At 46.4% G+C, this 21,522-nt stretch overlaps 1 protein-coding gene across 7 annotated transcripts in view; it reads left to right on the forward strand.

Annotated features, from left to right (window-relative positions):
* NEK1 (NIMA related kinase 1) overlaps window positions 1–17,268 on the forward strand; it is a 226,116-nt gene extending 208,848 nt beyond the window's left edge. For all 7 annotated transcript variants that reach the window (XM_081237217.1, XM_081237219.1, XM_081237218.1 and 4 more), the window contains one exon: window positions 16,034–17,268. In XM_081237217.1, coding sequence (XP_081093343.1) covers window positions 16,034–16,047 — 14 coding nt within the window. In that variant the 3' untranslated portion in view covers window positions 16,048–17,268. The remainder of the gene's footprint in view (window positions 1–16,033) is intronic.
* The last annotated feature ends 4,254 nt before the right edge of the window (window positions 17,269–21,522 follow it).

A 21,522-nucleotide genomic window follows, 5' to 3' on the forward strand; every position in this document is an offset into this window, starting at 1 on the left:
CCTGACTGTCACAGTGCAGGTTTGGTAAGCGCCTACAGTATACAACTCCCCTGACGGTCACAGTGCAGGTTTGGTAAGCGCCTACAGTATACAACACCCCTGACGGTCACTGTGCAGGTTTGGTAAGCGCCTACAGTATACAACTCCCCTGACTGTCACAGTGCAGGTTTGGTAAGCGCCTACAGTATACAACTCCCCTGACTGTCACAGTGCAGGTTTGGTAAGCGCCTACAGTATACAACTCCCCTGACTGTCACAGTGCAGGTTTGGTAAGCGCCTACAGTATACAACTCCCCTGACTGTCACAGTGCAGGTTTGGTAAGCGCCTACAGTATACAACTCCCCTGACTGTCACAGTGCAGGTGTGGTAAGCGCCTACAGTATACAACTCCCCTGACTGTCACTGTGCAGGTTTGGTAAGCGCCTACAGTATACAACTCCCCTGACTGTCACAGTGCAGGTTTGGTAAGCGCCTACAGTATACAACTCCCCTGACTGTCACAGTGCAGGTTTGGTAAGCGCCTACAGTATACAACACCCCTGACTGTCACAGTGCAGGTTTGGTAAGCGCCTACAGTATACAACTCCCCTGACTGTCACAGTGCAGGTTTGGTAAGCGCCTACAGTATACAACTCCCCTGACTGTCACAGTGCAGGTTTGGTAAGCGCCTACAGTATACAACTCCTGTGACTGTCACAGTGCAGGTTTGGTAAGCACCTACAGTATACAACACCCCTGACGGTCACTGTGCAGGTTTGGTAAGCGCCTACAGTATACAACACCCCTGACTGTCACAGTGCAGGTTTGGTAAGCGCCTACAGTATACAACTCCCCTGACTGTCACAGTGCAGGTGTGGTAAGCGCCTACAGTATACAACTCCCCTGTCACAGTGCAGGTTTGGTAAGCGCCTACAGTATACAACTCCCCTGACGGTCACTGTGCAGGTTTGGTAAGCGCCTACAGTATACAACTCCCCTGACTGTCACAGTGCAGGTTTGGTAAGCACCTACAGTATACAACTCCCCTGTCACAGTGCAGGTTTGGTAAGCACCTACAGTATACAACTCCCCTGACTGTCACAGTGCAGGTTTGGTAAGCACCTACAGTATACAACACCCCTGACGGTCACTGTGCAGGTTTGGTAAGCGCCTACAGTATACAACTCCCCTGACGGTCACAGTGCAGGTTTGGTAAGCGCCTACAGTATACAACTCCCCTGACGGTCACAGTGCAGGTTTGGTAAGCGCCTACAGTATACAACTCCCCTGTCACAGTGCAGGTTTGGTAAGCGCCTACAGTATACAACTCCCCTGACTGTCACAGTGCAGGTTTGGTAAGCGCCTACAGTGTACAACTCCCCTGTCACAGTGCAGGTTTGGTAAGCGCCTACAGTATACAACTCCCCTGTCACAGTGCAGGTTTGGTAAGCGCCTACAGTATACAACTCCCCTGACTGTCACAGTGCAGGTGTGGTAAGCGCCTACAGTATACAACTCCCCTGACTGTCACAGTGCAGGTGTGGTAAGCGCCTACAGTATACAACTCCCCTGACTGTCACAGTGCAGGTGTGGTAAGCGCCTACAGTATACAACTCCCCTGACTGTCACAGTGCAGGTTTGGTAAGCGCCTACAGTATACAACTCCCCTGACTGTCACAGTGCAGGTTTGGTAAGCGCCTACAGTATACAACTCCCCTGACTGTCACAGTGCAGGTTTGGTAAGCGCCTACAGTATACAACTCCCCTGACTGTCACAGTGCAGGTTTGGTAAGCGCCTACAGTATACATCTCCCCTGACTGTCACAGTGCAGGTTTGGTAAGCGCCTACAGTATACAACTCCCCTGACTGTCACAGTGCAGGTTTGGTAAGCGCCTACAGTATACAACTCCCCTGACTGTCACAGTGCAGGTTTGGTAAGCGCCTACAGTATACAACTCCCCTGACTGTCACAGTGCAGGTGTGGTAAGCGCCTACAGTATACAACTCCCCTGACTGTCACAGTGCAGGTTTGGTAAGCGCCTACAGTATACAACTCCCCTGACTGTCACAGTGCAGGTTTGGTAAGCGCCTACAGTATACAACTCCCCTGACGGTCACTGTGCAGGTTTGGTAAGCGCCTACAGTGTACAACTCCCCTGACTGTCACAGTGCAGGTTTGGTAAGCGCCTACAGTATACAACTCCCCTGACTGTCACAGTGCAGGTTTGGTAAGCACCTACAGTATACAACACCCCTGACTGTCACAGTGCAGGTTTGGTAAGCGCCTACAGTATACAACTCCCCTGACTGTCACAGTGCAGGTTTGGTAAGCGCCTACAGTATACAACACCCCTGACTGTCACAGTGCAGGTTTGGTAAGCGCCTACAGTATACAACTCCCCTGACTGTCACAGTGCAGGTTTGGTAAGCGCCTACAGTGTACAACTCCCCTGACTGTCACAGTGCAGGTTTGGTAAGCGCCTACAGTATACAACTCCCCTGACTGTCACAGTGCAGGTTTGGTAAGCGCCTACAGTATACAACTCCCCTGACTGTCACAGTGCAGGTTTGGTAAGCGCCTACAGTATACAACTCCCCTGACTGTCACAGTGCAGGTGTGGTAAGCGCCTACAGTATACAACTCCCCTGACGGTCACAGTGCAGGTTTGGTAAGCGCCTACAGTATACAACTCCCCTGACTGTCACAGTGCAGGTTTGGTAAGCGCCTACAGTGTACAACTCCCCTGACTGTCACAGTGCAGGTTTGGTAAGCGCCTACAGTATACAACTCCCCTGACTGTCACAGTGCAGGTTTGGTAAGCGCCTACAGTATACAACTCCCCTGACTGTCACAGTGCAGGTTTGGTAAGCGCCTACAGTATACAACACCCCCATACTGTCACAGTGCAGGTTTGGTAAGCGCCTACAGTATACAACTCCTGTGACTGTCACAGTGCAGGTTTGGTAAGCGCCTACAGTATACAACACCCCTGACTGTCACAGTGCAGGTTTGGTAAGCGCCTACAGTATACAACTCCCCTGACTGTCACAGTGCAGGTTTGGTAAGCGCCTACAGTATACAACTCCCCTGACTGTCACAGTGCAGGTTTGGTAAGCGCCTACAGTATACAACTCCCCTGACTGTCACAGTGCAGGTTTGGTAAGCGCCTACAGTATACAACTCCCCTGACTGTCACAGTGCAGGTTTGGTAAGCGCCTACAGTATACAACTCCCCTGACTGTCACAGTGCAGGTTTGGTAAGCGCCTACAGTATACAACTCCCCTGACTGTCACAGTGCAGGTTTGGTAAGCGCCTACAGTATACAACACCCCTGACTGTCACAGTGCAGGTTTGGTAAGCGCCTACAGTATACAACTCCCCTGACTGTCACAGTGCAGGTTTGGTAAGCGCCTACAGTATACAACTCCCCTGACTGTCACAGTGCAGGTTTGGTAAGCGCCTACAGTATACAACTCCCCTGACGGTCACAGTGCAGGTTTGGTAAGCGCCTACAGTATACAACTCCCCTGACTGTCACAGTGCAGGTTTGGTAAGCGCCTACAGTATACAACTCCCCTGACTGTCACAGTGCAGGTGTGGTAAGCGCCTACAGTATACAACTCCCCTGACTGTCACAGTGCAGGTTTGGTAAGCGCCTACAGTATACAACACCCCTGTCACAGTGCAGGTTTGGTAAGCGCCTACAGTATACAACTCCCCTGACTGTCACTGTGCAGGTGTGGTAAGCGCCTACAGTATACAACTCCCCTGACTGTCACAGTGCAGGTTTGGTAAGCGCCTACAGTATACAACTCCCCTGACTGTCACAGTGCAGGTTTGGTAAGCGCCTACAGTATACAACTCCTCTGACTGTCACAGTGCAGGTTTGGTAAGCGCCTACAGTGTACAACTCCCCTGACTGTCACAGTGCAGGTGTGGTAAGCGCCTACAGTATACAACTCCCCTGACTGTCACTGTGCAGGTTTGGTAAGCGCCTACAGTATACAACTCCCCTGACTGTCACAGTGCAGGTTTGGTAAGCGCCTACAGTGTACAACTCCCCTGACTGTCACAGTGCAGGTTTGGTAAGCGCCTACAGTATACAACTCCCCTGACTGTCACAGTGCAGGTTTGGTAAGCGCCTACAGTATACAACTCCTCTGACTGTCACAGTGCAGGTTTGGTAAGCGCCTACAGTATACAACTCCCCTGTCACAGTGCAGGTGTGGTAAGCACCTACAGTATACAACTCCCCTGACGGTCACAGTGCAGGTTTGGTAAGCGCCTACAGTATACAACTCCCCTGACTGTCATAGTGCAGGTGTGGTAAGCGCCTACAGTATACAACTCCCCTGACTGTCACAGTGCAGGTTTGATAAGCACCTACAGTATACAACTCCCCTGACGGTCACAGTGCAGGTTTGGTAAGCACCTACAGTATACAACTCCCCTGACTGTCACAGTGCAGGTTTGGTAAGCGCCTACAGTATACAACTCCCCTGACGGTCACAGTGCAGGTTTGGTAAGCGCCTACAGTATACAACTCCCCTGACTGTCACAGTGCAGGTTTGGTAAGCGCCTACAGTATACAACTCCCCTGACTGTCACAGTGCAGGTGTGGTAAGCGCCTACAGTATACAACTCCCCTGACTGTCACAGTGCAGGTTTGGTAAGCGCCTACAGTATACAACTCCTCTGACTGTCACAGTGCAGGTTTGGTACGCGCCTACAGTGTACAACTCCCCTGACTGTCACAGTGCAGGTGTGGTAAGCGCCTACAGTATACAACTCCCCTGACTGTCACTGTGCAGGTTTGGTAAGCGCCTACAGTATACAACTCCCCTGACTGTCACAGTGCAGGTTTGGTAAGCGCCTACAGTGTACAACTCCCCTGACTGTCACAGTGCAGGTTTGGTAAGCGCCTACAGTATACAACTCCCCTGACTGTCACAGTGCAGGTTTGGTAAGCGCCTACAGTATACAACTCCTCTGACTGTCACAGTGCAGGTTTGGTAAGCGCCTACAGTATACAACTCCCCTGACTGTCACAGTGCAGGTTTGGTAAGCGCCTACAGTATACAACTCCCCTGACTGTCACAGTGCAGGTTTGGTAAGCGCCTACAGTATACAACTCCCCTGACTGTCACAGTGCAGGTTTGGTAAGCACCTACAGTATACAACTCCCCTGACGGTCACAGTGCAGGTTTGGTAAGCGCCTACAGTATACAACTCCCCTGACGGTCACAGTGCAGGTTTGGTAAGCGCCTACAGTATACAACTCCTGTGACTGTCACAGTGCAGGTTTGGTAAGCGCCTACAGTATACAACTCCTCTGACTGTCACAGTGCAGGTTTGGTAAGCGCCTACAGTATACAACTCCCCTGTCACAGTGCAGGTTTGGTAAGCGCCTACAGTATACAACTCCCCTGACTGTCACAGTGCAGGTGTGGTAAGCGCCTACAGTATACAACTCCCCTGACTGTCACTGTGCAGGTTTGGTAAGCGCCTACAGTATACAACACCCCTGACTGTCACTGTGCAGGTTTGGTAAGCGCCTACAGTATACAACTCCCCTGTCACAGTGCAGGTTTGATAAGCGCCTACAGTATACAACTCCCCTGACTGTCACAGTGCAGGTGTGGTAAGCGCCTACAGTATACAACTCCCCTGACTGTCACTGTGCAGGTTTGGTAAGCGCCTACAGTATACAACTCCCCTGACGGTCACAGTGCAGGTTTGGTAAGCGCCTACAGTATACAACTCCCCTGTCACAGTGCAGGTTTGGTAAGCGCCTACAGTATACAACTCCCCTGACTGTCACAGTGCAGGTGTGGTAAGCGCCTACAGTATACAACTCCCCTAACTGTCACAGTGCAGGTTTGGTAAGCGCCTACAGTATACAACTCCCCTGTCACAGTGCAGGTTTGGTAAGCGCCTACAGTATACAACTCCCCTGACTGTCACAGTGCAGGTGTGGTAAGCGCCTACAGTATACAACTCCCCTGACTGTCACTGTGCAGGTTTGGTAAGCGCCTACAGTATACAACACCCCTGACTGTCACAGTGCAGGTGTGGTAAGCGCCTACAGTATACAACTCCCCTGTCACAGTGCAGGTTTGGTAAGCACCTACAGTATACAACTCCCCTGTCACAGTGCAGGTTTGGTAAGCGCCTACAGTATACAACACCCCTGACGGTCACTGTGCAGGTTTGGTAAGCGCCTACAGTATACAACACCCCTGACTGTCACAGTGCAGGTTTGGTAAGCGCCTACAGTATACAACTCCCCTGACTGTCACAGTGCAGGTGTGGTAAGCGCCTACAGTGTACAACTCCCCTGTCACAGTGCAGGTTTGGTAAGCACCTACAGTATACAACTCCCCTGTCACAGTGCAGGTTTGGTAAGCACCTACAGTATACAACTCCCCTGACTGTCACAGTGCAGGTTTGGTAAGCGCCTACAGTGTACAACTCCCCTGTCACAGTGCAGGTTTGGTAAGCGCCTACAGTATACAACTCCCCTGTCACAGTGCAGGTTTGGTAAGCGCCTACAGTATACAACTCCCCTGACTGTCACAGTGCAGGTGTGGTAAGCGCCTACAGTATACAACTCCCCTGACTGTCACAGTGCAGGTGTGGTAAGCGCCTACAGTATACAACTCCCCTGACTGTCACAGTGCAGGTGTGGTAAGCGCCTACAGTATACAACTCCCCTGACTGTCACTGTGCAGGTTTGGTAAGCGCCTACAGTATACAACACCCCTGACTGTCACAGTGCAGGTGTGGTAAGCGCCTACAGTATACAACTCCCCTGTCACAGTGCAGGTTTGGTAAGCACCTACAGTATACAACTCCCCTGTCACAGTGCAGGTTTGGTAAGCGCCTACAGTATACAACACCCCTGACGGTCACTGTGCAGGTTTGGTAAGCGCCTACAGTATACAACACCCCTGACTGTCACAGTGCAGGTTTGGTAAGCGCCTACAGTATACAACTCCCCTGACTGTCACAGTGCAGGTGTGGTAAGCGCCTACAGTGTACAACTCCCCTGTCACAGTGCAGGTTTGGTAAGCACCTACAGTATACAACTCCCCTGTCACAGTGCAGGTTTGGTAAGCACCTACAGTATACAACTCCCCTGACTGTCACAGTGCAGGTTTGGTAAGCGCCTACAGTGTACAACTCCCCTGTCACAGTGCAGGTTTGGTAAGCGCCTACAGTATACAACTCCCCTGTCACAGTGCAGGTTTGGTAAGCGCCTACAGTATACAACTCCCCTGACTGTCACAGTGCAGGTGTGGTAAGCGCCTACAGTATACAACTCCCCTGACTGTCACAGTGCAGGTGTGGTAAGCGCCTACAGTATACAACTCCCCTGACTGTCACAGTGCAGGTGTGGTAAGCGCCTACAGTATACAACTCCCCTGACTGTCACAGTGCAGGTTTGGTAAGCGCCTACAGTATACAACTCCCCTGACTGTCACAGTGCAGGTTTGGTAAGCGCCTACAGTATACAACTCCCCTGACTGTCACAGTGCAGGTTTGGTAAGCGCCTACAGTATACAACTCCCCTGACTGTCACAGTGCAGGTTTGGTAAGCGCCTACAGTATACAACTCCCCTGACTGTCACAGTGCAGGTTTGGTAAGCGCCTACAGTATACAACTCCCCTGACTGTCACAGTGCAGGTTTGGTAAGCGCCTACAGTATACAACTCCCCTGACTGTCACAGTGCAGGTTTGGTAAGCGCCTACAGTGTACAACTCCCCTGACTGTCACAGTGCAGGTGTGGTAAGCGCCTACAGTATACAACTCCCCTGACTGTCACTGTGCAGGTTTGGTAAGCGCCTACAGTATACAACTCCCCTGACTGTCACAGTGCAGGTTTGGTAAGCGCCTACAGTGTACAACTCCCCTGACTGTCACAGTGCAGGTTTGGTAAGCGCCTACAGTATACAACTCCCCTGACTGTCACAGTGCAGGTTTGGTAAGCGCCTACAGTATACAACTCCTCTGACTGTCACAGTGCAGGTTTGGTAAGCGCCTACAGTATACAACTCCCCTGACTGTCACAGTGCAGGTTTGGTAAGCGCCTACAGTATACAACTCCCCTGACTGTCACAGTGCAGGTTTGGTAAGCACCTACAGTATACAACTCCCCTGACGGTCACAGTGCAGGTTTGGTAAGCGCCTACAGTATACAACTCCCCTGACTGTCATAGTGCAGGTGTGGTAAGCACCTACAGTATACAACTCCCCTGACGGTCACAGTGCAGGTTTGGTAAGCGCCTACAGTGTACAACTCCCCTCACTGTCACAGTGCAGGTTTGGTAAGCGCCTACAGTATACAACTCCCCTGACTGTCACAGTGCAGGTTTGGTAAGCGCCTACAGTATACAACTCCTCTGACTGTCACAGTGCAGGTTTGATAAGCGCCTACAGTGTACAACTCCCCTGACGGTCACAGTGCAGGTTTGGTAAGCACCTACAGTATACAACTCCCCTGACTGTCACAGTGCAGGTTTGGTAAGCGCCTACAGTATACAACTCCTGTGACTGTCACAGTGCAGGTTTGGTAAGCGCCTACAGTGTACAACTCCCCTGACGGTCACAGTGCAGGTGTGGTAAGCACCTACAGTATACAACTCCCCTGACTGTCACAGTGCAGGTTTGGTAAGCGCCTACAGTGTACAACTCCCCTGACTGTCACAGTGCAGGTTTGGTAAGCGCCTACAGTGTACAACTCCCCTGACGGTCACAGTGCAGGTGTGGTAAGCACCTACAGTATACAACTCCCCTGACTGTCACAGTGCAGGTTTGGTAAGCGCCTACAGTATACAACTCCTCTGACTGTCACAGTGCAGGTTTGGTAAGCGCCTACAGTATACAACTCCCCTGTCACAGTGCAGGTTTGGTAAGCGCCTACAGTATACAACTCCCCTGACTGTCACAGTGCAGGTGTGGTAAGCGCCTACAGTATACAACTCCCCTGACTGTCACAGTGCAGGTGTGGTAAGCGCCTACAGTATACAACTCCCCTGACTGTCACTGTGCAGGTTTGGTAAGCGCCTACAGTATACAACACCCCTGACTGTCACTGTGCAGGTTTGGTAAGCGCCTACAGTATACAACTCCCCTGACTGTCACTGTGCAGGTTTGGTAAGCGCCTACAGTGTACAACTCCCCTGACTGTCACTGTGCAGGTTTGGTAAGCGCCTACAGTATACAACACCCCTGACTGTCACAGTGCAGGTTTGGTAAGCGCCTACAGTATACAACTCCCCTGACTGTCACAGTGCAGGTTTGGTAAGCGCCTACAGTATACAACTCCTCTGACTGTCACAGTGCAGGTTTGGTAAGCGCCTACAGTATACAACTCCCCTGACTGTCACAGTGCAGGTTTGGTAAGCGCCTACAGTATACAACTCCCCTGACGGTCACAGTGCAGGTTTGGTAAGCGCCTACAGTGTACAACTCCTCTGACTGTCACAGTGCAGGTTTGATAAGCGCCTACAGTATACAACTCCCCTGACTGTCACAGTGCAGGTTTGGTAAGCGCCTACAGTGTACAACTCCCCTGTCACAGTGCAGGTTTGGTAAGCGCCTACAGTATACAACTCCCCTGACTGTCACAGTGCAGGTTTGGTAAGCGCCTACAGTGTACAACTCCTCTGACTGTCACAGTGCAGGTTTGATAAGCGCCTACAGTATACAACTCCCCTGACTGTCATAGTGCAGGTGTGGTAAGCGCCTACAGTATACAACTCCCCTGACTGTCACAGTGCAGGTTTGGTAAGCGCCTACAGTATACAACTCCCCTGACGGTCACAGTGCAGGTTTGGTAAGCGCCTACAGTATACAACTCCCCTGACTGTCACAGTGCAGGTTTGGTAAGCGCCTACAGTATACAACTCCCCTGACTGTCACAGTGCAGGTTTGGTAAGCGCCTACAGTATACAACTCCCCTGACTGTCACAGTGCAGGTTTGGTAAGCGCCTACAGTATACAACTCCCCTGACTGTCACAGTGCAGGTTTGGTAAGCGCCTACAGTATACAACTCCTCTGACTGTCACAGTGCAGGTTTGGTAAGCGCCTACAGTGTACAACTCCCCTGACTGTCACAGTGCAGGTGTGGTAAGCGCCTACAGTATACAACTCCCCTGACTGTCACAGTGCAGGTTTGGTAAGCGCCTACAGTATACAACTCCCCTGTCTGTCACAGTGCAGGTTTGGTAAGCGCCTACAGTATACAACTCCCCTGACTGTCACAGTGCAGGTTTGGTAAGCGCCTACAGTATACAACTCCCCTGACTGTCACAGTGCAGGTTTGGTAAGCGCCTACAGTATACAACTCCCCTGACTGTCACAGTGCAGGTTTGGTAAGCGCCTACAGTGTACAACTCCCCTGACTGTCATAGTGCAGGTGTGGTAAGCGCCTACAGTATACAACTCCCCTGACTGTCACAGTGCAGGTTTGGTAAGCGCCTACAGTATACAACTCCCCTGTCTGTCACAGTGCAGGTTTGGTAAGCGCCTACAGTATACAACACCCCTGACTGTCACAGTGCAGGTTTGGTAAGCGCCTACAGTGTACAACTCCCCTGACTGTCACAGTGCAGGTTTGGTAAGCGCCTACAGTATACAACTCCCCTGTCACAGTGCAGGTTTGGTAAGCGCCTACAGTATACAACACCCCTGACGGTCACTGTGCAGGTTTGGTAAGCGCCTACAGTATACAACACCCCTGACTGTCACAGTGCAGGTTTGGTAAGCGCCTACAGTATACAACTCCCCTGTCACAGTGCAGGTGTGGTAAGCGCCTACAGTATACAACTCCCCTGACTGTCACAGTGCAGGTTTGGTAAGCGCCTACAGTATACAACTCCTGTGACTGTCACAGTGCAGGTTTGGTAAGCGCCTACAGTATACAACTCCCCTGACGGTCACAGTGCAGGTTTGGTAAGCGCCTACAGTATACAACTCCCCTGACTGTCACAGTGCAGGTTTGGTAAGCGCCTACAGTATACAACTCCCCTGACTGTCACAGTGCAGGTTTGGTAAGCGCCTACAGTGTACAACTCCCCTGTCACAGTGCAGGTTTGGTAAGCGCCTACAGTATACAACTCCCCTGACTGTCACAGTGCAGGTTTGGTAAGCGCCTACAGTGTACAACTCCCCTGACTGTCACAGTGCAGGTTTGGTAAGCGCCTACAGTATACAACTCCTGTGACTGTCACAGTGCAGGTTTGGTAAGCGCCTACAGTATACAACTCCCCTGACGGTCACAGTGCAGGTTTGGTAAGCGCCTACAGTATACAACTCCCCTGACTGTCACAGTGCAGGTTTGGTAAGCGCCTACAGTATACAACTCCCCTGACTGTCACAGTGCAGGTTTGGTAAGCGCCTACAGTGTACAACTCCCCTGTCACAGTGCAGGTTTGGTAAGCGCCTACAGTATACAACTCCCCTGACTGTCACAGTGCAGGTTTGGTAAGCGCCTACAGTATACAACTCCCCTGTCTGTCACAGTGCAGGTTTGGTAAGCGCCTACAGTATACAACTCCCCTGTCACAGTGCAGGTTTGGTAAGCGCCTACAGTATACAACTCCCCTGACTGTCACAGTGCAGGTTTGGTAAGCGCCTACAGTGTACAACTCCCCTGACTGTCACAGTGCAGGTTTGGTAAGCGCCTACAGTGTACAACTCCCCTGACGGTCACAGTGCAGGTGTGGTAAGCGCCTACAGTATACAACACCCCCATACTGTCACAGTGCAGGTTTGGTAAGCGCCTACAGTATACAACTCCTGTGACTGTCACAGTGCAGGTTTGGTAAGCGCCTACAGTATACAACTCCCCTGACTGTCACAGTGCAGGTTTGGTAAGCGCCTACAGTATACAACTCCCCTGACTGTCACAGTGCAGGTTTGATAAGCGCCTACAGTGTACAACTCCCCTGACTGTCACAGTGCAGGTTTGGTAAGCGCCTACAGTATACAACTCCCCTGACTGTCACAGTGCAGGTTTGATAAGCGCCTACAGTGTACAACTCCCCTCACTGTCACAGTGCAGGTTTGGTAAGCGCCTACAGTATACAACTCCCCTGACTGTCACAGTGCAGGTGTGGTAAGCGCCTACAGTATACAACTCCCCTGACTGTCACAGTGCAGGTTTGGTAAGCGCCTACAGTGTACAACTCCCCTGACTGTCACAGTGCAGGTTTGGTAAGCGCCTACAGTATACAACTCCCCTGACTGTCATAGTGCAGGTTTGGTAAGCGCCTACAGTATACAACTCCCCTGACTGTCACAGTGCAGGTGTGGTAAGCGCCTACAGTATACAACTCCTCTGACTGTCACAGTGCAGGTTTGGTAAGCGCCTACAGTATACAACTCCCCTGTCACAGTGCAGGTTTGGTAAGCGCCTACAGTATACAACTCCCCTGTCACAGTGCAGGTTTGGTAAGCGCCTACAGTATACAACTCCCCTGACTGTCACAGTGCAGGTTTGGTAAGCGCCTACAGTATACAACTCCCCTGACGGTCACAGTGCAGGTTTGGTAAGCGCCTACAGTATACAACTCCCCTGACTGTCACAGTGCAGGTTTGGTAAGCGCCTACAGTATACAACTCCCCTGACTGTCATAGTGCAGGTGTGGTAAGCACCTACAGTATACAACTCCCCTGACGGTCACAGTGCAGGTTTGGTAAGCGCCTACAGTATACAACTCCCCTGTCACAGTGCAGGTTTGGTAAGCGCCTACAGTGTACAACTCCCCTGACTGTCACAGTGCAGGTGTGGTAAGCGCCTACAGTATACAACTCCCCTGACTGTCACTGTGCAGGTTTGGTAAGCGCCTACAGTATACAACACCCCTGACGGTCACTGTGCAGGTTTGGTAAGCGCCTACAGTATACAACTCCCCTGACGGTCACAGTGCAGGTTTGGTAAGCGCCTACAGTATACAACTCCCCTGACTGTCACAGTGCAGCTTTGGTAAGCACCTACAGTATACAACTCCCCTGACTGTCACAGTGCAGGTGTGGTAAGCGCCTACAGTATACAACTCCCCTGACTGTCATAGTGCAGGTTTGGTAAGCGCCTACAGTATACAACTCCCCTGACTGTCACAGTGCAGGTTTGGTAAGCGCCTACAGTATACAACTCCCCTGTCACAGTGCAGGTTTGGTAAGCGCCTACAGTATACAACTCCCCTGTCACAGTGCAGGTTTGGTAAGCGCCTACAGTATACAACTCCCCTGACTGTCACTGTGCAGGTTTGGTAAGCGCCTACAGTATACAACTCCTCTGACTGTCACAGTGCAGCTTTGGTAAGCACCTACAGTATACAACTCCCCTGACTGTCACAGTGCAGGTTTGGTAAGCGCCTACAGTATACAACTCCCCTGACTGTCACAGTGCAGGTTTGGTAAGCGCCTACAGTGTACAACTCCCCTGACTGTCACAGTGCAGGTGTGGTAAGCGCCTACAGTATACAACTCCCCTGTCACAGTGCAGGTTTGGTAAGCGCCTACAGTATACAACTCCCCTGACTGTCACAGTGCAGGTTTGGTAAGCGCCTACAGTGTACAACTCCCCTGACTGTCACAGTGCAGGTTTGGTAAGCGCCTACAGTATACAACACCCCTGACTGTCACAGTGCAGGTGTGGTAAGCGCCTACAGTATACAACTCCCCTGTCACAGTGCAGGTTTGGTAAGCGCCTACAGTATACAACTCCCCTGACTGTCACAGTGCAGGTTTGGTAAGCGCCTACAGTATACAACTCCCCTGACTGTCACAGTGCAGGTTTGGTAAGCGCCTACAGTATACAACTCCCCTGACTGTCACAGTGCAGGTGTGGTAAGCGCCTACAGTATACAACACCCCCATACTGTCACAGTGCAGGTTTGGTAAGCGCCTACAGTATACAACTCCCCTGACTGTCACAGTGCAGGTTTGGTAAGCGCCTACAGTATACAACTCCCCTGACTGTCACAGTGCAGGTTTGGTAAGCGCCTACAGTATACAACTCCCCTGACTGTCACAGTGCAGGTGTGGTAAGCGCCTACAGTATACAACTCCCCTGACTGTCACTGTGCAGGTTTGGTAAGCGCCTACAGTATACAACTCCCCTGACTGTCACAGTGCAGATGTGGTAAGAACCTACTGTATACAACTCCCTCATATCGTCACATTGCAGATTTGCTAAGTGCCTACAGGTGTAGCCATTGGTAAAATTAATGCCACTTAGTCTTTAGCTAGGTACTAGCTAGGCTAGAGTCAGAGGTCAAATAGAGATAGTACAATGTGTGAACTGCTTTATATTACCACTAAAAAATTTATTCTTTAAGGAGAGGAGGAGCCAAGTGTAGACGGTCATAGAATGGCAAAGGCCAGCAGGTCCTCGTGTAGAGCATTGATCTTAGCAGTCCAAACTTGTAAACGGCTAAGAAGGAAACAAAGACCTTCGTTCTACATTTATTTTAGATAGAAGATTGTGCTCTTCATGTGATGAGATTCTGTACACCAGTTATAGTGAAGGAATGAAATTTTCATCTATCACTTGTATAGGCCCCACCAATATGATGAGTTGAATAAGTAGTACATGATACCAGTTATATAATATTTAAAAGCAATTTTATTTAAATGTGCATATATGTAATAAAAATAAAAAGCCATGGGAAGGAAGGGGACACATCAATTTCAGGATACTGATAACACCCCTCAGCAGGAGGAGAAGGCAATAAGATGGGAAAAGGGTGCTCTCTCTCTTTAATGTGTTTTTCTTGAATCAATTATCCAAACCAGTGTGGCCAAAAGTTAACTTTTACTAATTCTAGATATTAGTTACCTGTGTGTTCATTAGTTTATTCTCTGTACTTTTCTATTTGAAACAGTTTGTCATTGTAAAAAAAAAAATAAGTAAATGATAGTACACAGCAATAAGTGTAACACTGAAAGCAATAAAATATGTTGTATGAAGTGATGGTCCAGCTATATTGGAAGACCTAAAGTGTCAGGAAAATTCTTCCCAGGGGAGGGGACGTCAGAGCTGGATTTTGAAAGATAAATGGGGATTTATCCCCCAAGGCATATGTCTCCTTGTACATAGAGGGGTGCCAGCTGTTGTACTACAGGAACTGTAAGCTCTTCAGTGTTACTAGAGCATATATTATGGGGACAGCTGGGGAAGATGGGCAATGGAAGTAGACAAGGCTAGAAGTACTTAGAAGGCCAGATCCTGAAGGGCATTGCAGTCCACATAGGAGCACAGGTTCTGCCCTGAGCCTCTGGGGAGCTCGTGAGGGGTTTCAAGCAGTGCAGTGATTAGAGATGACACTTCGATTTTAACAGAAGAGCTTTCTGGAGTGTGAAGATAGTGACTGTTATGTAAGGTTAAATTAAGCAGTCTGTTTAATTCATTCCACAGTGTTTTTTTAGACTAATGAAAATTGGAGATAACTAGAATGTCTATAAATACACATGGTTAATTTAAATACGCCATATCTGTAAAGAAAATACTACACAGCCATTGAAACTGACATGGAATATATCTATGATTTATTCATTTTCAACATTTTATTGTAAAATTTTTATCGTATGAAAATGTTGAAAAAACTTCAGTTACCACCCATATGCCCACCATCTAAATTCTTCATTAACATTTTATAATCTTGCTTTATCACTTATTTGTCCATCTTTCCATCCATTATGTGTTTCAAAGGGAAAAACTCGAGTCTCAGAACTGCATCCTGTTGTAATTTTTTAAAACATATTTGTGTATGCATAAGTAAGCAATCTGGGGAGATTTATATAAAACTATTAGCTTTGGTTGTCTTTGGCTGATAGGTGATTTTTGCTTCCCACTTAATTCTTTATTGTACTGTCTGAATATTTTACATTGAGTGTGTGATATTGTAATAAAAACTACATTTAAAACTACAGTAAGGCTCTTTTCCTTTAGTGTGACAGAGAATGAGTTTTTTACTAAGTAAATACATAGAGCTTGATTTGCAATGAGTGAATTAAATTTTTTTCTTTTTTGTACAGATAATGATGAATAATCCTCAGAACGTTCTTTAATCCTCAACGGAATGAAAGCATTTAAATTTTGGCTCATCAGAATAACAAGCTTCAGTGGGAAATATAGCGATTTTTTATAAATGAAATATTAGATTTAAAATGAGTGTGCTGATTGCATGAAAATGATGGAGAAACATGCCATTTTTCAATTAAGATTCTAGTTTTTTATCTTTTATTTTGTTTATTGAGTTCTATAGTTATCTCTTACAGAATATATACTTTATTAAATGTTCCAACCAAAGTGTAAGACACAGTGATCCAGACTGGACTTAATGGCTTTGAAGAAGATGTACCATGCAGCAAGGTAATTTTTGCTTTCAGCAAGCGTCTTTAAGTTGAAAGAATAACTTCTGTTGTGAAAGACCTGCCTTTGCTTTTTCAATTACGCATTTAAGCATGACCCTTTTTTCTGTCTACTTGTTTTCATGGCCAGCAATTCTGGATTAAATAACCTTGTCAAGGGCTCTATTTAAATCTTAACATTTCGAAGATGGAACTTTCAGCCTTAAAGTTTATATTCTCAGTCCTTTTTCAACCAGTGTCTCCTGATCTAGCTGAATGGAAACAGGCTATAAAAACAGTCTTAGAAGTCATTGAAAAATTTGATTACGAAAGAATAGCAAAAATATATTTCCTGATACCTAAAAAGTTGGTTAATTACTTTTGTTTCCTTTTGAGGACCAGAACAAGGAACACTATAACTAAAAATTAGTCTGTGAATTTTAACACTGATCTAGCATATAACATAAAGTTGCCCTTTTGGTTTTCAGCTTCCTCTCATGCATGTGCTTTTTAATTGAGATTCAAAAGGAGAAAGGAATCATTTTTATTTTGACAGTGTGACAGTTTTGGTAACTAGTATTCCAAAGGGGGGAAATGTTTACCTCTTTCAATACCATTAGGAGAAGATTTTGTTAGGTCATTAAGACAATGGTCACACAGCTTCCATTGCAATATGCCAGGTATTACATCATTAGAGATGTCTGAAGTCCAGATGCTTTTAGTAATAAAAGCAGAATTTTGGAAACTCTGAGAACAAAGAAGCCTTATTGGCATTATCTGTAATTTGAACAGTAAAATCATATGTTGCAGCACTATCAGTAGTATGCTGAATTAATTATGTATATAATTTCTAACATCCAAAGCTAAATACTTGATTTTTATATGTTTGTTTATTTTATGATATTGCTATTAAATTTTTACTCTCTACCTGAAGTACACTATTGGTTGTCTTTTATTTATTAGCACTGTCATTAATAGAATGCTTTTACAGAGAGCTGAGAATACTTTTGATTATTTTACCTGAACATTTTAATTTTTTTTTCAATAGAAGAATATTTGAATTCTGTACTTTAATTCTCTACAGTCCTAAATGATGATAATGATTTGTGGGAGTGAGTATTTTTAAATTCTTAACCTAGAAATGCAAGTAGGAGTATAACACAGTAGAAGGAGTTGTTTAGCCATATTTCAAAAGATGTCATCTATACAAGAATAGGGGTGACAAATAGGATATGTGCCATCTTCAGTCAATTGGTAGTGAGTGGCTCTGGGGTGTTATTATGGAAAGGTTGTCTGTGCCAGGGGTAAAGAGGGTTTTTATTGTTCAGTAAGGTCTATTGTAGGTGTTGGAGGAGGAATGTGGAAGTATCTATAGATTCATAGAATGTTAGAGTGAGTGAGGGCTATCAGGATAATTTAGTGTTATCTGCATTTCTCAGGCGAGGGCACTGAGTTGTCACATGAGTGCATTCACTTGTGTAGATGGCCAGGGTCAGACCAGTTCCTGGCCTTACCCTGTGCTATTACTTCCACATTCTTTTAAAATTCATCTCTTCTAGAGAGTGAAAAGGAATAGATTTAATAGGAAAAGGTACATTTAGCATTAATGCATTAAGAATTCTGCAGAGATGTTCTGTTTCTGGGAGTAGCACACTTATTCTAATTTACCTCGCTATTGAAATCAACTTTTAAATGTTAAATAAAGTTGGCTTTTTATCCATAAATTAGCATGTACTCTACCCTTTATCACTTCATTGATGGATCTTTCAAGATTGCTTGTGTACGTGTATGTTTAATATATACCTGAAAACAGAAGAGGTAAGAAGATGAATTGCAAGGCCATCACTTTGGAGAAAGCCTCAACCCAGAGATGGTGGAATATTGGAGAATAAATAAGCACTTTTGACAGGAGCATATGTCCAATGCCTCTCACTTGGGTAGAATGGGCTCACAGAGCAAAGGTGCAAAAGGTAAGGCCAAGCATCCACCACACTGGAGAATCGTGTAGGAAACCCTGTGTCAAGGTGACACTCCAGAAGGCTACATCCTCACAATCAGGGAGAACCCCAAACTCAGGGACTGTCAGAAGAGAAGAGGACCAAAAATCCCCTGGAAGTTGTAGCCACAAACCAGCCGTCAACTGGTTTTGTATCTTGAGCAACAAAACCTGGGTGGGTCGGGGAATTTAGACTCAAACATAATTTAAGGTGGTTCCCAATTGGTAGTGCCCCGTGAATGCAGAAGAAGCCATTCCAGTGCCTCTCTGAAGGAAGGCACATTTCTTTTGTGTCTTGAAAACCACTATAAATAAAATTTTAAGAGCAATGATAAACAGAGTTAAAAATATAATAGTACACAAGAAATCAAGACAATGTAAGTGGGAAATATCAGGAACAGGATATGCACAGACTTTAGATTTGGAATTATCAGAGATGTGTTATAAAGCAGCTATATTTACTGTGTTTAAAGCTAAAAAGTGATGTATATTTGAAGAACCAAATAGAATTCATTTACATGAAAAATGCAATAACCAAAATTTAAAAACCAAGTGGACATACTTGGCAGCACACTGTATGTGGCAGGGAAGAGAATTAAACTGGAAGAAATAATCCATAATAAAGCACACAGAGAGAAAAAGATGGAAAGTATACAGGAGAAGGAAAGAGATTCACTGGGAATGTCTAATGTATGTTTGATTGGAGTCCTAGAAAAAAAGAAAGGGGTAAAGTTATTCATAGAGATAAAGGCTGAGAATTTTTCCAAACTGTTGGAAGACTCCAGTCCACAGATTGCAGATGCATAGTGAATTTCAAGCAGGATAAAGTAAGAGAAAAGCATGCCTGGTGTCTTCAAAGTAAAACTGTGTAAAATCAAAGACAAAAAAAAAAACTCTTAAAAGAAGTTGAAGATAAAAAAGGCGTACTACCTTCAAAGGAATGTTAAAGACTGACGGTGTTTCAGCAGTAGTAGTGAAACACTGAAATGGCATCTGTAATGGGCTGAAAGAAAATAATTGTCATTCCAAATTACATACCTAGTAAAAATGTCTCATGGGTGGATAAAAATGAATTCTGGTGGTTGAGAGTCCGCCTGCCGATGCAGGGGACACGGGTTCGTGCCCCGGTCTGGGAAGATCCCACATGCCATGGAGCAGCTGGGCCTGCGAGCCATGGCCGCTGAGCCTGCGCGTCCGGAGCCTGTGCTCTGCAACTGGAGAGGCCACAACAGTGAGAGGCCCACGTACCGCAAAAAAAAAAAAAAATGAATTCCCACTCCCACTGCTGGCCATGAAGAAGTAAAAGAGGGGATTTACCTTCCCACCTTTAACAACTCAAACACTGGACAAAATACATGAAGCAATGCTTCTCAGACAGTGGGAGACAGACAACAAAGGGAAACATATGCGGTAAACCATGTGATTGCCCAAGTTTACGGCATAGAAATGGCATGGACGTCAGGGGACCTGTAAAAAAAACAGGATTCTTCCTAAACTGAGGATATAGAAGTTAGAATTTAGAGAGTTGAAAGCAGCCATAATTTGTGCTGCAGAGTTCCAGAAAGCAGGGAGCTGCACAGAGGACTAGAAAATCTCCAAATATTTGGAAACTAAACACATTTCTTTTTTTTTTTTAATTGAAGTATTTTTGATTTGCAATATTTTGTTAATTTCTGGTGTACAGCAAAATGATTTAGATATGTTTCAGGGATGGAAAAAGATATTTCACGCAAATGGAAATGACAAGAAAGTGGGGTAGCAATACTCATATCAGACAAAATGGACTTTAAAACAAAGGCCATAAAGATAAAGGACACTACATAATGATAAATGGATAGATACAAAAAGAGAATATTACATTTATTAACATACATGCACCCAATATAGGAAAGGCTAAAAACATAAATACAAACATACATAAAGGGAGAAATTGACAGGGATACAAAAGTAGTATTAATAGTAGGAGATGTTAACACCCCCACTGACATCAGCAGACAGAGCTTCCAGACAGAAAATCAGTTAGGCAACAGAGATCCTAAATGAAACAATGGAACACTTAGACTTAATTGATATTTGCAAGACATTACATCCATAAACAGAATACACATTCTTTTCAAGTGCACATGGAATATTCTCTAGGATAGACCACATACTAGGACACAAGCCTCAAAAAATTTAAGAGGATAGAAATCATTTCAATAATCTGTTTTGACCAAAACAGCATGAAACTAGAAATCAAACACAGAGAAACGAGAAAAAACTACATAAAGACTAAACAACATGCTAATAAAAAACCCAGTGGGTCGGGCTTCCCTGGTGGCACAGTGGTTGAGAGTCCGCCTGCCGATGCAGGGGACACGGGTTCGTGCCCCGGTCCGGGAAGATCCCACATGCCGCGGAGAGGCTGGGCCCGTGAACCATGGCCGCTGAGCCTGCGCGTCCGGAGCCTGTGCTCCGCAACGGGAGAGGCCGCAACAGTGAGAGGCCCGCGTACCGCGAAAAAAAAAAAAAAAAACCCAGTGGGTCAATGATGAAATCAAAGAGGAAACTTTAAAATACCTTGAGACGATAACACAACTATACAAAAATCTATGGGATGCAGCAAAAACAGCCCTAAGAGGGAAGTTCATAGCAATAGAGGCCTTCCTCAAAAACAGGAAAAATTCAAAATAACCTAACCTACCACCTAAAAGAAAAAGAACAAATGAAACCTAAAGTCACAGAAAGAGGGAAATAATAAGGATCAGAGAGGAAATAAAATAGAGATTAAAGAAACAATGAAAAAAATCAATAAAACTAAGAGCTGGTTTTTTGCAAGGATAAACAAAATCAACAAACCTCTGGCCAGGCTCACCAAGAAGAAACGAGAGAGGATCCAAATAAAATAAGTGAAATAGAAGAAATAATAACTGACACCACAGAGATGCAAAAAATCATAAGAGAATACTACAAATAGTTATATGCCAACAAATTGGACAACCTAGAAGAAATGGATTAATTTCTAGAAAGATACAACCTAAGACCAAATCAAGAAGAAACAATTTGAACAGATGGATCAATGGTAGTGAAATTGAAATTTAAAAACTCCCAGCAAAAAAAAATCCAGAACCAGGCGGCTTCCCAGGGAATTCTAGCACACATATAAAGAAGATCTAATACCTGTCCTTCTCAAACTATT

The sequence above is a fragment of the Mesoplodon bidens genome, assembly GCF_964165515.1.
Source record: "Mesoplodon bidens genome assembly, chromosome: 6".
Taxonomy (NCBI): Eukaryota; Metazoa; Chordata; class Mammalia; order Artiodactyla; family Ziphiidae; genus Mesoplodon; species Mesoplodon bidens.